The 14,697-nt window shown below is 44.3% G+C and overlaps 1 protein-coding gene across 1 annotated transcript; it reads right to left on the bottom strand.

Moving 5' to 3' along the window:
- Nucleotides 1–134: 134 nt before the first annotated feature.
- CST7 (cystatin F) lies at nucleotides 135–11,550 on the bottom strand. The gene is made up of 5 exons (XM_079297620.1): nucleotides 11,041–11,550; nucleotides 10,808–10,916; nucleotides 6,477–6,649; nucleotides 6,115–6,231; nucleotides 135–5,654 (listed from the first exon to the last, which is right to left on the bottom strand). The coding sequence occupies exons 2-5, from the start codon at nucleotides 10,881–10,883 to the stop codon at nucleotides 5,562–5,564; spliced, it is 459 nt and encodes a 152-aa protein (XP_079153746.1). The 5' UTR covers nucleotides 10,884–10,916; nucleotides 11,041–11,550; the 3' UTR covers nucleotides 135–5,561.
- Between the last annotated feature and the right edge of the window lie 3,147 nt (nucleotides 11,551–14,697).

The following is a 14,697-nucleotide window of genomic DNA, read 5'->3' as shown; positions in this document are numbered from 1 at the left end:
TAGGAACATGAAGGTCCACGGGACTTGTTAAAATGCATCTATGGATCCTGAGGGAACTGATGGATGAAGGGGCTAAGTCACTATCTGTTATATTTGAGGAGTTGTGGTAGTCCAGTTAAGCTCCCACCAACTAGAAAAAAAAAAAAAGGGAAGAAAGGAAGACCTGGGGAACTACAGCCTTTCAATCTCTGTGCCTGGCAGGATCATAGAGCAGAGAGACTGGAGCATGTTACTCAGAGAAGTTGTGGATGCCCTACCCTTGGAAATGTTCAAGGCCAGGCTAGATGGGGCTCTGAGCAACCCAGTCTCATGAGAAGTGGCCCTGATGATCTTTGAGGTCCCTTCCAACCCAAAACATACTATGATTTTAAATAAGAGGTTTTGCATCTTAAAAAATAGAGGAGTTGTTTCAGCCACTGTGTGATTTAGTGCATTGATACTTGGGAATCAGAGTTATTGCTGCTCTCTCCTTTTCTACCACTGGGTGACAATCAAACCTAAACTTACACAATTGCTGCATTTCGTCACCTTTGGAAAGGAAAGAGATGTGCTATAAATATATAACGAAAAGCACCAGAAAAGGGGAAGGTGATGCTAAAAATATCACCTGATTTCACTGGCCTTCTGTTCTTCTGTTAATGGAGGGCTATGCAAATGAAAATGACTCTTCCTCGTCAGGAGTGCCTCTGTCACCTTGTTCTGTGTTACTGCCAGGCTGCATCAATCCTGTGGCAAGTAGCTGATGGCTGCTGGATCAGGCTGAGTTGTTCCTGTACAGGCCAGGGGCTCCTATTTCTGGGAAAGCCCAGTCCAGGGCAGGCTGCTTCAGTAGCAGCTGGTTAACACTGCTCTGCCAGCCTTTGCAACTATTTGTCCTCTTCTGGTGGGATATGAAAGTTAAACTTGATGGGATCTCAAGTTGGGGTTGAAAAAGCAAATCTGCTGAGTTGATTCTTTTATGTTGATGCTTTGGCAGCCTTGGGTCAAGCCTTTGCCTCTTGGTACACTGTTATCACAGTGATTTATTTGCCAAAGTGTTTCACCAAGTAACCTTTGGACAGAGTGCAGTTCTCAGTTATTTTTTAAAGGTATTGCAAACTGAACTGGACTTGTACCCCATAAGCTCCCTCTGTTTATACAGGCTGGACAGACAGGCTTTATTCAGTCTGAGATATTAAATATCTCTGAAGTCTGTAAAGTCCCAACTGTGGTGGGTGGCACAATACTAAGCAACAAACCTTGCATGGTGATAGGCTGCTTAAGCACACCACTGGTGTTCCATTTCTTAGAAGAGCCTTAACACTTCATTTTAGCTGGCTTCCATTCCCAGTGTTGTGCTAGATCCTGATAATCCATCCATTGTATGCAGAGGTGGGGGAGATCTTTAGTAAAACCCAGATGAAACAGGTTGACTGACATACAGGGATCATTATTCATCATAAGGGGTGCTTATGAACAGTGTTTTTCTAAAAACAATTTTTAAAAAATCTCCAATCTTTGGCTCTCAAATGCAGGAGTAAAGCAGCAGCACTAAAATGCCTGTGGAATAAACAAACTGGCATAATGTCCTCTTGATGCTCCTATGAGGACTGGTTTTACAGGCTCATTCCACTTCCACAGAGACTGAGTAATGGTGTGTTGGTTTCAGATGGAGGGTGACACACCTGCCTTGAGCAAGGAGAAACCTGGAGCAAGTCAGGCTTGGAAACAAACAGCCACTCTTCTCTTTTGTTGATATTAGTGCAGGAACATGACACCTCTGCAGCTCTAAGGTTGGCTCTTTAGTGTGGGAAGTCTTACTGGATGCAAGAGCATTTACAGAGGTATCAGAGGTCTTGGCAGAGCTTTTGGTGGAAGAAGAAAGGGGCTGTGGTTCCTTAAGAAAGGAGGAAGTCCTCTCTGCATAACTCCCAGAGAAGCATGAGCTTGCTTCCTGTGTCTTACCCAAGTTTCTTTCGGGGCAGACTATGGCATATGAGAGAATGTTGCCCTGTGTCCTGAAAGGCTTGGAGAAATTTTTGATTTAATGTAAACCTGCAGTAAAACTATCCAAGGAAAGGAACTGAGCTGGAGCACACCACAGCTGTGCATTTAAAGAATGTGTTTTGTTTTGCCTTGTTGGTGGAATAGATGTTTCTGTGGGGCATTGAGTATTGAGAGGAACTTGCTGAAAGTATCTAAAATGTTACTCCACAGCTAAGTGCCCTGTTTCTTGTCTGGAGCCAACTTCTATATTAGAGCTGCTGAAACATAACTTATGTGCCCATGACACTTTTATGCAAAGGTTGGTTTCTCAGTGTGAACAGCTGAGGAAAGTGATTACAAAGCCTTGGCATAAATCTGATTCCTTTAAAGTTGTGTCTGCTTTGTGCCAGTAAAAACTTTGCAGGTGAGATAATGACCTCTTAAGTTTCTGAGGCTGTCTGCTCAGTGATCACAGCAGGGATCTGATGATGCTGTCACTTGGCCTCCTCATCTAGCCTGCTCAAAAACAGTGCTGCAAAAGAGTGAGCACAGGGGCAGCTGATTTTTGCTGATTTGTTTGAGGTAGGGACTGAAGAATGTAGCAGTAAGTTGTTGTCCTTAGCTCTGTGTGCAAGGCTTTTCCTCACAGTCAGCAGCTGTTGTGTCTCCTTATCTGTCTGCTGCCAGCTCAACCTGGTGTTGGTTCCCTGTGGCTGTGACTGTCCAGCTGCCAGTGGGCTCTGAAAGTCAGTCAGTTTGTGAAACTGGGTGTGCATCTGGTACAGGCAGAACTTCCAGGTCCTTCATGTAGAGCTGCTGATGTCAAGAGAATGCAAAGTGGGAAGTCTGTCAGTTAGCATCGCTTTATATTGCGGTGGCAGGCAGTTTGTCTCCTGTGGAATTGAAAAAGTGGGAGTATGAGAGGAAATATTTGCAGAGCAGAGCTTTTGAGCAAATGAAGATCTCAGTTTGAGGATCACTGGCCACTTGGGAGCTCTGGTAAAACTCAGATTGTGGTTGTTCCACAAGCTCTTAATGTCACTGCTGGGATTGTTCCTTTTTTTCTTCAACATACAAGACTGTTAGCAACAAGTTTTCCTTCTCACCTCATGCTCTAAATCTTTACTAAAAATCCTTTTAAATTGCCATTGTAACCTGAAATAGATGTCAGAGACTCAGCAAGGTCTGCAAGGGTATGAACTCCTTGGAGTGAATTGGTGAAGTGTTAACTGTGGTGTAAATTGGAGCCAAGATGCAGAAGGCAGAGACATTGGCTTTTGGACTGCTGCATGTCATTGTGATTAAATGGTATTTAGCTGCAGTTCTTCAGGTCAGTGCTAGCAGTATCCTCCTCTTTAATTACCAAAATCCTTCCTGAGTGGAGTGCTCTGGAGTGATAGAGCTCATTTGACTTTGGCTCTGCTCCTTTCTTTGGTGTTTATGAAAGCTCTGTTACAATAGCCTTTCTTACTATAAAGCACACTGGAATTATATGTAACAGTGAACACTTGGATGCAGCTTTGAACATAAGGCTGATCTGTCTTTCTCAGCTGGTGATTGTCTGTTTGGATGGAGGGGTTTGAACAGTCGTTCTGCATTTTCCTTGGGAGAACAGCAAAGGCCTGTTGGGTTTGTCAGCCTGCATGGGGCCAAGTTCACCTGTCTTTCACTTTTGTTGCTCTGACAAGGGGAGAATTGGCTTGGTGAGGTGACTGAGATGAAGCACTGTGTATCAGGGGCTTGGAGAGTTGCACAGGGGACACTGTTGTGTGACATGCTCACTGCCTGCATGCACTCTGCACAGACCTGAAGTGACAGTGTGCTGCCTGCTTGCCCCCATGGTGGCACATGAGAGGTAAATGACATCTGTTCTGAGCACCAGGCTGTCCTGCTGGCTGAAGGAAGGAGCATGGATCTGCCCAGCCTGTTCTGGCCCAGACTGTCTAGAGCTGACAGCCTGGTTGGAAGCCCTTGGCATTATATGAAGCCTGCAGCTGAAGGAGAAGAGGAATTGAGACTATTCCCAACCCCTATGAGATGCAAAGAACAGCTCTTCCTGCTTCTCTTGTTCTCCTACAAACTTAGCTGTGGATTAGCTTTCCTGCTTTGTGGACAGCTCAAACCACCATAGATGACTTTCTCCTTATCTTTGGCACCAGGCTGTTGGGGGTGGCTTGTGTGATAGCTGAATGTAGCATCACATTGCATCCTCTTGAGGCTCTTCTGGATCTTTTTTTAAACCCTGTTTGCTTTGGTTTTGGTTTTGGTTTTTCTTTCCCCAGCCAAGACACTGCTGTTCCCAAAGGTAAGATGCAGCACAGCTGCCTCTCCAGCATTGTATGCTGAATTTGAGCTGCTGCTGGGCCACCTGTTCATCACAAGTGGTGTTTCTGAAGTAGAACTTGAGACATGGCCAGCTTTGGGATTACTTGGAGCAGATACTCAACTGTATTGCTAATACCATCTGTCTTAAAAACCCCAGACCTTGGCTTAGAGTCTTTCACTGGCCTTTTTTGACTGAGTAATTGTTATGATGCCTGAAAGTGGGGATGTTACTGCTAATAGGAGTTACAATACTCCTGCAGAAAGGCAACAACTCTCAAAAAAACAAAAAAGTATTTGTGGGGAAAATGTGTTCTTTGTGGCTTAGATCAGGCCCTTGCCCATTTAGGAGTGCTGGTCTGTAAGTCTGTGTGACTGATCATGGGCTCAGGCTTTATGGCTGTTTTAAGGGAGCAGCCATGCAAATCCTTCCTCATAGGAGCCTTAGTCCACTGTAAGCAATAATTAGCCCATGGATGAAAAGTGAAAACTTGAAGGAATGGTAGATGTCCACCTAAAGAAGACCATCATTGTACTGAACCTGAATATAAGCTGTCTGGCAGAAGTCAGATGTTGTATATTAACCTGAATGGAACTCTGCTGTTTAACCTCAGAATTATTCTTTGGGAATATGATTAGATTTATTTGCTTTGGCATTTGCTGTGGCATTTGCAGCAATGCCCTTTCACAGTGTAGCTTTGCTTTTGATTAAGATTCATTAGACTATGTAATTTCTGGGCTGTCTGTGTTTCAAGACTTCCTTCTCCATACCTCTGTCTTAAAAAAATAGAACAGCTCTCCATCTTGCCTTCCTGACAGATGTCTCAGTCACTGGAAAATCTTAAAACTTGTGTGTGTATGTATACTCAGGCAAACTATCCCACTGTTGTAAAGCTTTCCTCAGTGTTGTATTCACACATGCTGTGGTTTAGACTCGTTTCCATCATGGCTTTGTGAAGGTTCATCACAAAACAAGTGCAACAGAGCTTCCTGGGAGTGCTTGGAAATTCAGCCAGAGGATGGATGGTGAATGAAGGACAACACATGTTCATGTGCAGTTTAGTTTTGGAAAAACAGATACACAGCTGCATAGCAAGACATTCAGTCAAGGCAGGCCTTGTCTTTTGAGTGTCTTTCTCAGGGAAAAAACAATCATGTGCTTTGAGACAAAAGACCTGTGGCAATTCTGTACAGCTGTTCCTCACTTCAGTATTGACCTCAGCAGTCCAGGCAAGGAAAAACTCATGGTAGGAGATCCCCTGTATGTCAGGCTCTCATGGGGAAAGGTCTTGGTGACAGTGGGCAACAGGAATATGTACTTTATGTGTCCAAGGTGTTATCCAGACCTCAAAATAGCATCTCAGCATCTGTGAATAAAAGGGGAATAGGTGAGAAAGTTCAGGTGTCTGCTGGTTAATCTCAGCATTGCAGGATGTGATGAGGCAGGAGAAAACAACATCCCTTTGTCTGCCTGCTTTATCCTAGGAAAAATACTGTTTGCTAAGTAATCCTGTCTATTGGGAAAGCCTGTGTGGAGTGTCTTCCATCCAGGAAATCTATTTGGCACCTACTTTATTTCTGCACACTCTCCTCAGTCACTCAGGAATATGGGCCAGGCACATGTGTCTGGTTCAACTCCTTGCAGACAGGAGCTGGCCCTGGATGCATGAAAGGTGATAACCTGGCCTCACTCCAGCTGGCTCTGCAGAGGAGAGGCTTGTACACGTATGAAGACATGACCGAGCTGGTCTAAAGGTGATTGTACACCTAGAGGTGGCCAAGAATCCCCTGCAGCTCCTGAGCACCCCAAATGAATTGAACACATACCTGTTGCAGTTTTTTTTCTTTTTGAAAGTGACAGCTGTCCAGGCTGGAGTGATCCCTCTTCTCACACACAGTGCGTTTGATTTCCACGTGGAGCATGTACTTCAGCCCTCTGACAATCTAGAGAAAGCAGTTTACTCCTTTAAAATAGGGGCAGAGGAAAGAGATGCCAAAACTTTGGCTAGGAGTCAAGTGCTGCACCTGACAATTGTGTGTCACCTACACAGAGCCCTCCTGTGTAGCAGTGCTATGGGGGACAGCATTAGCAGTCCTGAGGAAGATCAGGGATGCTGTGTCTTGGATGTGCCATGGGAGGATCAATTAAAGGATGGCTTGAAAGACCATCAGGAGTCTGCTGCTCTTACCTGTACCATGGCTTTCTTTATCTGTGATTCCTTGAACAGAAAGAGGTCGTTGGAGTTGTTGTTGTATCTGTAAACCCCAAAGCGAGCGGCCTTGCGGACCCCAGGGTTGTTGGTGTTCACTGGGACAGGGGAGCCAGGTCTTATGGTTGAGTGGGGTGGTGGCACATTTGTAACTGAAACAACACAAAACATCAGGATCAAACACATCAGGGTCTTGAAAGGGTGGAAGCTTCAGCCCTCTGAACCAATGTTAAACCCTTTTACTTGTCCAATGCATTTGTACTTCAGAAGGTCTCTGCTCATATCTGTTACAAAATAATTTTTGTTTATATGTCTGAAATGGTGAAATAGACCTAGGAAATTAAATGACATAAAGAGATGCAGCCAGAAGTGAAAGCAGAGTTCAAAATGACATGGAAGAAGAGAGTTTCACAAATATTACTTAAATGCCTCTGGTATAACTCACAGTTTATAGAACGACCAACTTTGAATCTGCTTATAAAGAGTACAGCATAGTTTTGATAACATACTAAACAGTGGCTCAAGAGTCCTGCTGTTCTTAATTTGCATATCTTATCTTACAATATAAGATTTTACCCCCCACCCTTAAACCTTTGATGGCATCTTGAGGTTTCTATGTTAAAAGGATTTAGATGTTAGGAAGAAATTCTTCACTGAAAGGGTGATAAGACACTGGTATATGTTCAACCCCTGCAAGTTTCCAAGTCCAGGTTAGATGGGGCTTTGAGCAACCTGGTCTAGTGGGAGGTGCCCCTGTCTGTGCAGGAGGGTTGGAAGTAGATGCTCTTTAATGTCCCATCCAACCCAAACAATTCTATGATTACCAAGGTCATGGAGGGGAGAAGCAAGGTGTGTAGGAAATGGAAATTGGGGAGTGTGGGGGGTTAACCCATGACCTTTCACATTATAGAATTTCACAGAACCATTTACTGTATATTTTTCCTTGCCTTGGTAGCTCTTTCCCCATGCACTGCTTATTTTTCAATCATTTAAAAGAAGCTCAAAGCCTACAGTTGATATCATTATTTCACCCCCTTTTACATTTCCCTTCCTCTCCATCTTCCACTTCTGAAATCAAAGAAAAGGAAAAATCCCCAATCCTGCAGGAGGTGCCATCCAGCCACTGCTAACACCAAGGCCTGCCAGCACAGGAGATGACCCTGTGTGAGTGCAGGCAGTGAGCCTGCATGTGCTTGTGCACTCACAGAGGTTGTACTAAATCTGCTGTGCTGCATTTTTCACAGTTAAAACTCTCACCCATATCCAGCTGGACAGAACATAGGCTCTGTACTTAAGCCAGTTTGCACTGAGAAACCTAAGTAGAAGAAGATGAGGACAGCCTGATGATCCAGAGTCTATTAAAAAAAAAATTGCAAAAGAAACCAAACCAGAATTATGTGTCATCATCAGCATGGAAGGTGACAAAAATTTATCTTAAGTGTTGCTTATGCACATCCTACTCATACTGTCACATCCTTCTCACAGGTGTTAATTGCTGCTCTCACTTGTAACAGTGCTCAGGGATCTACATCTTGACCTGCAAAGGAGAGACTCAATTCCACATCCCTCCTCCCAGGAATGTCCAAATCCATCTCTCTTCCTGGCTGATACCCCAACTACCTTAATGACGCCCATATTTTCTTGCAGATGGGAGCTGAGAGACCCAAGCCATGTGTTGAAGAGGAGGAGATGTTCTTCAGGGGGCTTTGTGTCTGGTGTGGAGGTGATAACTTTCCTGTCCTATGCCTCTGATCTATGTTGGCACTGGGTGTGCAGCCAGTACTGGGCAAATGTGGTGTTTTTTACCCAACAGCCCAGAATCCACTTGTAGGTCCCAAGACTATTGTCTGTGGGATGGTATTTTGCCACTGCAGCAAGGGTAGGATTCAAGTGTCACAAAAGCTTGTGACCATTCAGCCTTGGACCAAAGACATTTCTCAGGCAAGCACATCTTACCCAGTGTTCAGCTCATGGGTAAAACTTTTCTCAGGGGATTAAGGCTCTGGCATCCACAGGTGATGCAGGACCTGTCTGGAGCAGAAATGAAGCTCGAGGCAGAGCAGGGCCTTGCTTGCCCACAAGACCAGCTGTCCTCATACTCAAAATTGCCCTGCTTTTCCTGTGCCATCAATACCAACCCAACAGCTAGAGGGACCAGCTTTTTCCTGAGCTCACCTAGCAACTGGGACATTCTGCCAGGCTGAGAGCAGATTGCTGCTTGGGCTCTTCTTGCTGCTCCCCAGCACCTTCCTTGAATATCTGCTCTCGTGCCTGTTGGAAAGTCAAGTGTGGTGGTGGTGGGTGTGATGACATCAGGCACTGTTCTTTGTAGAAGGGGTGCTAACCACAGCCTCTTTCAATCTTAACACAATGTCCTTTTGTGGTTTTTGAGAACCCTCAACATTTTTTGAGTTATGGTAGTAACTTTTATAGGCATGGGGTGAATGAGACTGAGTGAGTGGATGGGAAGAAAGCTATTATGTATATTACTCAAACCAAGAGTCAGAGTCCTGATTCCAGTGCCTGGGAGATCCAGAAGTATCACACAGGGCCAGGCCTCTGAAAGGCATCACCTGGAGAGGTGAGCAAGCTGGACAGCTGTTGTAGACAGGTAGACTCAATATACCATGTATTGTAAGAAGGGGATAGGCTATAGCTTATATTTCCCCTCAGCTTTCACTAAGGGGTACTGAGCATTTTACCTCTTTCACCTGTTGCAACTTGGTGTTGAAAATTACTCATACCAGAGCAAAGTAGGTATAAAATCTATTGAGTCCTTTTGGGAGATGTTTATCCCACCATTTTCCTCTGGGAATTTGCTGAGGCTAGGATTTGATTTTCTTTGTGTACTTTCATTCCCATTCAAGGTGGTCACTGCATGGCACACACACTGCTCTGAAATCACTGTTTGGAATAGTTTGTAGTTATTTCCAAACCCCAAAGACTTTCTGGTGTGAGGTACCTGTAATTCTGATTTTTCTCTCTGCAGCCTTTTCTGACCATTTCATCCCTGACTTGGTTTGAGTGCCATTACCTAAAAATTCGAATTTGTGTAAGGTGATGGCCCCATTCCAGACACAAGGCAGATTTGGCTCAGAGGGTCAAATGGCAGTGCAGGGCTCTAGGCATACCAGCATTCCTGAAACACCCAAGCCTGTGAGGGAGCAGAGGCACAGCATAACTTGGCCAGGCACGTACAGTCCTCAGAAGCCATGACTGTGTGATCTCAGGATCTGAGCAGCCAACTCTTGCTGCTCTAGTGAGAGATGCTTTGGAACAGAGCATTCATATTCAGAGCCCATCCTTGTTCCTGGATTTGGAAATGTGAGAGAGAGATGGAGAAGCCAGCCCTCCTCCTTCTGTTCCTTCTGTTGGGCAATAGTAGGGTTAGAGCCTTTTCTTGCTCAAAATTAACAGGCAACCAACTGTTATTGAGCAAACGAGGGCTGTTCTTGCAGATATGAGCTGAATGTTGTATTGAGGCTCTCTCTTGTGCTTTCCTTCTTGAGGATTGTTTTGGGGACCTTGTGCTCCTGCAGAATGAGAGAGCAATTCTGTGGATGCTCCCTCCCAGGCTGCAGTGAAACAAGTGAGCAGATTGCAACAGGTTGATTTTTATTTTTTTTCCCACCAGATGCTTTGAAAATCTCCTCCCCCATTACTCCCTCCTTTAAAAACTTCCTCCCTCTAGCAAGGCTAGGGCTTTATCTTTACATTTAAGATGTGGCAGAGTTCCTGCATGCCTCTGCAGCCCCCAAAGGAAACCACAGCAAAAACTAAAAGCTACTGGCTAACCAAACACCATCTCTGAAATTTTTCAAAAGAAATACTGAAATATATTCAGTAATACGGAACCAAAACCTTCAGAGAAAAACACTCATGTCTGCAGCTCCCATTCTAAAGATTTAAGGTCAGCTGCAATCAAGAGAGTTCCCTTGCTCAGCAAAGAAAGAAATTAGACAGGTTAATGCTTCATTAAAAGTCATCGGCACTCAAGTGTCCATCTGTACTTAGCAGCTACCCACAGTCTTTAGATTTAATAATCAAGGTCATGCAGAGTTTAAATACTGACAGATGAGCTGGAACCATAAATTGACTTTAAACCCCTTAAATATATCTCTGGATAGCATAGTTCACTAGACAAGGAGAAGTCTTTTCAGCAGTTGGGTTTTCAGCTGCAGCCTAAACTCTGCAGTGCTGAGCCAGCATGAGCAGTAGTTGGAGAAAGGCTGTTATTTACTGGAGCATTACATAGCAGCACTCACAGAACCTAAACCACAAGGAAAACAGCAATTATTTTCCATTCTTACCACCTGAAGTCGCCATGAAGCTCCAGAGTGCCAAACAGCAAAGTGCAGTGAAGCTGCAGGCGAAGTTCACTGCCATCTCCACCACGTCAGAAGAGGAGTAACTGCCCTGCTTCCTGCCAAAGATGTGCCTCTGTGAGTGCTCTTATTGGCTGGTGGGGAAGAAAAAAAGCCACCTTAAAACCCCCTGAATCATCACAGCTCTGATGCAGACTTTGTCTCCTGCTGATGACCACATGCCTCGAAGCCCTGCCACAAAGCTGTGGCTTGGTGACAGCAGCGCCAGTCTTGCATGAGACAGGGACTTTTGCTTTGGGGTCCTCAAGGACTGGGCAGAAGCGTGGATGGATACATGTGATACAACACTGGAAAGGGTTGTGGGTGTGAGGAGAGTTACAGTCATGTGCTCTAATGGGGAAATTCCATACCTAAGAAATAGGCAATGAGCCCGTGGGATGTGGCTTTTGGTTTGCATATGTACATCTGTGTGTGGACATCTGACAGAGATGACAAGCTCAGTGTATTGCTTCCCCTGATGTGAGGATGTGGGATTTGGGTGAGGGAGATGGAGAAGTTTTAGGGGTACCTACCCAAGGGGGCTGTGTGGAACAAAACCAGTAGGGAAAACATTTTGGATTTGGTGGTAGAGGAAAACATCGCAGCCTACATTTATAAAAGGTGTTATGACAACAGGAAAGGGCTGCATTAGAGAAGATGAGTTTTTGTAGGTGATATCCAGAAAGAAGAGAAACAGGGGGAGAGTGATATTTTGTTTCTGTGCAGCTTGCAGGGTACTATGGGTGTTGTCAAAGGGGCTGGAGGAAAATATTCTTAAAGTTTTGTTGTAGGAAGGGATTAGATAAATCCAGTTTTGAAATGTCCCATAGAGAAAGAATGTGGCAAGCATGATGTGTCACACTTGCACAGGCTGCTGAATCCTATGCCACTGCTAAGCCTATGGAAAACATTGATACAGAATGAGGAGGACTATATTGAGGGGATTTTAATTACTCACCCTCCTTTTAATTTTTTTTGAGCTTCATGGTAGCCTGACCCATGACTGTGACACAGGTAGGGATGTCATCAGGTGTCTTCACCTCCCACCTTTCTCCTGAAGAGCTGTTCTCCACATTTGCAACCTCACTGACAAGTTCTGGCAAGTATCTTTCTAAGCCCATAGTCAGGTCCTCTAACGTGCAAGAAAGAGGTGGCTGGGACCCCAAAACTTGCTTGATGAGACTTAAAAGGGCTTATGGGTTTTCATTTACTCCAAGATAGAGGTGTGGGAGGAATACCAACAGTATGTTCTCAAGGGGTCAAAACAATTAAAAACTCCTTTGCTGGCCTCTTTAGAAAATCAGCAAGCTGGCAAAATGTTTAGAGTACCCTATAGCAGCCTTCAAGTACCTAAAGGGGGTCTAAAAGAGAGCTAGGAGAGGGATTTTTGATATAGTGACAGATCCACAGGAAATGGCTTTAAACTGACTGAAAGGCAATTTTAGATTAGATATTGGGAAGAAATTCTTTAATGTGAGGGTGGTGAGGCATTGGCACAGGTTGCCCAGGGGCATTGTGAATGCACCTTCCCTGGAAGTGTTCAAGGCCAGGCTGGATGGGGCTTTGAGCAACCTGTCCTGGTAGACTATGTCCCTGCCCATGGCAGGGGGGTCAGAACTAGGTGACCTTTAAAGTCCCTTTCATCCCAAACCATTCTATGATTCTGTAATAAAGCCAGACAGCAATTTCAAAAAAGCAGCATGTGTCTTCAGGTGACACAATTTTTCCTGTCTTCTTGCATTGCCCCTTCTTTCCATAAAAATGGATAATTTACAGCTCTTCCATATCAACTTATCCTTCTTCTACTGCCCCTTTTATGATTTTGTTGAGGAAGTTTATCTAGTTCTTTACTCCTAGGAAGTAACAGAGTGCTCACTAATGACCAGTAGTATAATAGTGCTAAGTGGTATTTTTTAAAAATTACAAAGAACATGATACCAAAAATCCCACCAAAATCCTCCCCCTCTCCCCAGTAAGGACCAAACAGTATCAAACTCCTCTAAGGCCACAAGGTACATATACCTGTTATTTTTCCTAGGGAAATTTTGTGCTGTGGAATAAACCAGTGGCTGGAGACTGTGATGGTTGTCCCTTTGCAAAGTTTCATTCAAAGCAGATGTCACTTCCTGGGGTACTGCTCTGTGCCCCAAATCCATCTGCAGAACTGGAGCAGCATGATGTTTTGCCTGGCATCCAACCCCAGAAAATGAATCAAATACCTTATCATTGAAGCTCCCTGAGGGCCCCTGATAGGAATTTAATCCCCTTTCCCTAGAAAGCGTGTAGATCTCCTCCACACAGCTCAGAGCATGAGGGGCACTTTGTGGAGTAGATTTCACCCACTGAATTTCCCAGTGTGTGAGCTGGCATCCTGAACAGGGGGAGGATGAGTATAAGTGGGCACAGAAACACTCACAGATTATCCCAGGGTAAATAGAGCATTTGCTTTAAGCAAATAGCTATCCCTGACCTAGTCTAAATCAAACTTGTGATCTTTCTGCATTAAGATGGATTATATTGATCTTGAAAGTCTTGCATACATGAAGAACCCTTGTGTTTGTTTTTTTTTTTTTTGTGTGTGGGTAGGGAATGTTTATTGCAAGCCTTGGGATACACATTCCCTGTTTTCTGCAAGGGAATTTGCAGGGTTATTACATTCTGTCTTTGTTGGCCTGAGTTACAAGAGGCTTTGGCAACAGTGCAACTCTGGGGACTCTTTAGATTAAAATAAAAAAAAACCAACCAAACTTCTATTATTCATAAATCAAGGATGTAATTATACTCTCCTTTGGACTGAAGAAGCAGAAAAGCCACCATACCTGATATTTGATTTTCATTTGGAACATGAGGTGGACTTCTTCATCATCACTTTTTGCTTCAGTTATTTACGGCCTGACATTTGTCCCTGCAGCACAACCCAGAAGCTGCCACTGTGCTTCCTGGAACAACACCAGCAGGATCTGCAAGGGATCCTGTTGAAATTACACCCCTGTAAATGCAATCAGCATCTAGCCCTGCACACACAACATTTAATTTTCAGTTCTGACTCCCTTTATGTAGTTTGTGTATCAGCGGGGGCCTGTAAGAAAAACATATCTCATTAACTTTTGCAGGGAGTTGGAGGACGACTGGAGTGTGTTTGAACTGTGCATACCAAGGTTTTAATTAAGACACATTTACTACTGTCAATAGTTGTGTTTTTCCCCTTTTAAATATTTTTAACATTTTCCAAGCTTTCATCAGATTTCTAGGGCAGCTAATTTAGTTGGTGTTTGTTGTATCAAGTGTTGCTTTAATGAAGGGTCTGAGCAAGATACACCACATTTTGTCATTTTGCCAGGGCAAAATACATTGAGGTCCAGAGAAAGAATAGTTCAAGGAAGAAGAACCAGATTAGAGAATTCAGTTGAGGACTCAGCTGCTCCTCTACCTTCCTACAGCAGGAACATCTCGCCAGCTCAGCTTTTGTAAGTGGAAAACCACCTGGACAAGCCACAGGATACTCGATACCCTTCTGAGCAGGGGTGTGGTTGAACAAGTTTGGTGAGGTACAAGGGGGAGGAGCATTCAGTCAGTGGTGGTGGCCACATTTGGGAATATGCATCCAGGTACTCAGTAACCAGAGGATGCATGGGAGAAGTTAGTAGGCTGACCTCCAGCCAGAGAATTTGTCTACTTGCCTTTCCTGCCAGGTGCTCTGAAGCTCACCCACACTCCCCTGTGCCAAGCTGCATAAGGAACTGACTTCTCAAGGGGATTGAGGCTCATGTAGTTGCATCTGCTTTTTTTTCTTTTCCTACCTGCAATAACTTCTGAATTTCCATCCAATATGAAAG

Source organism: Erithacus rubecula (assembly GCF_903797595.1).
Source record: "Erithacus rubecula genome assembly, chromosome: 2".
NCBI classification, from domain to species: domain Eukaryota; kingdom Metazoa; phylum Chordata; class Aves; order Passeriformes; family Muscicapidae; genus Erithacus; species Erithacus rubecula.
Note: the sequence above shows the minus strand (reverse complement) of the source record. Positions and strands in the feature narration are given on the sequence as shown.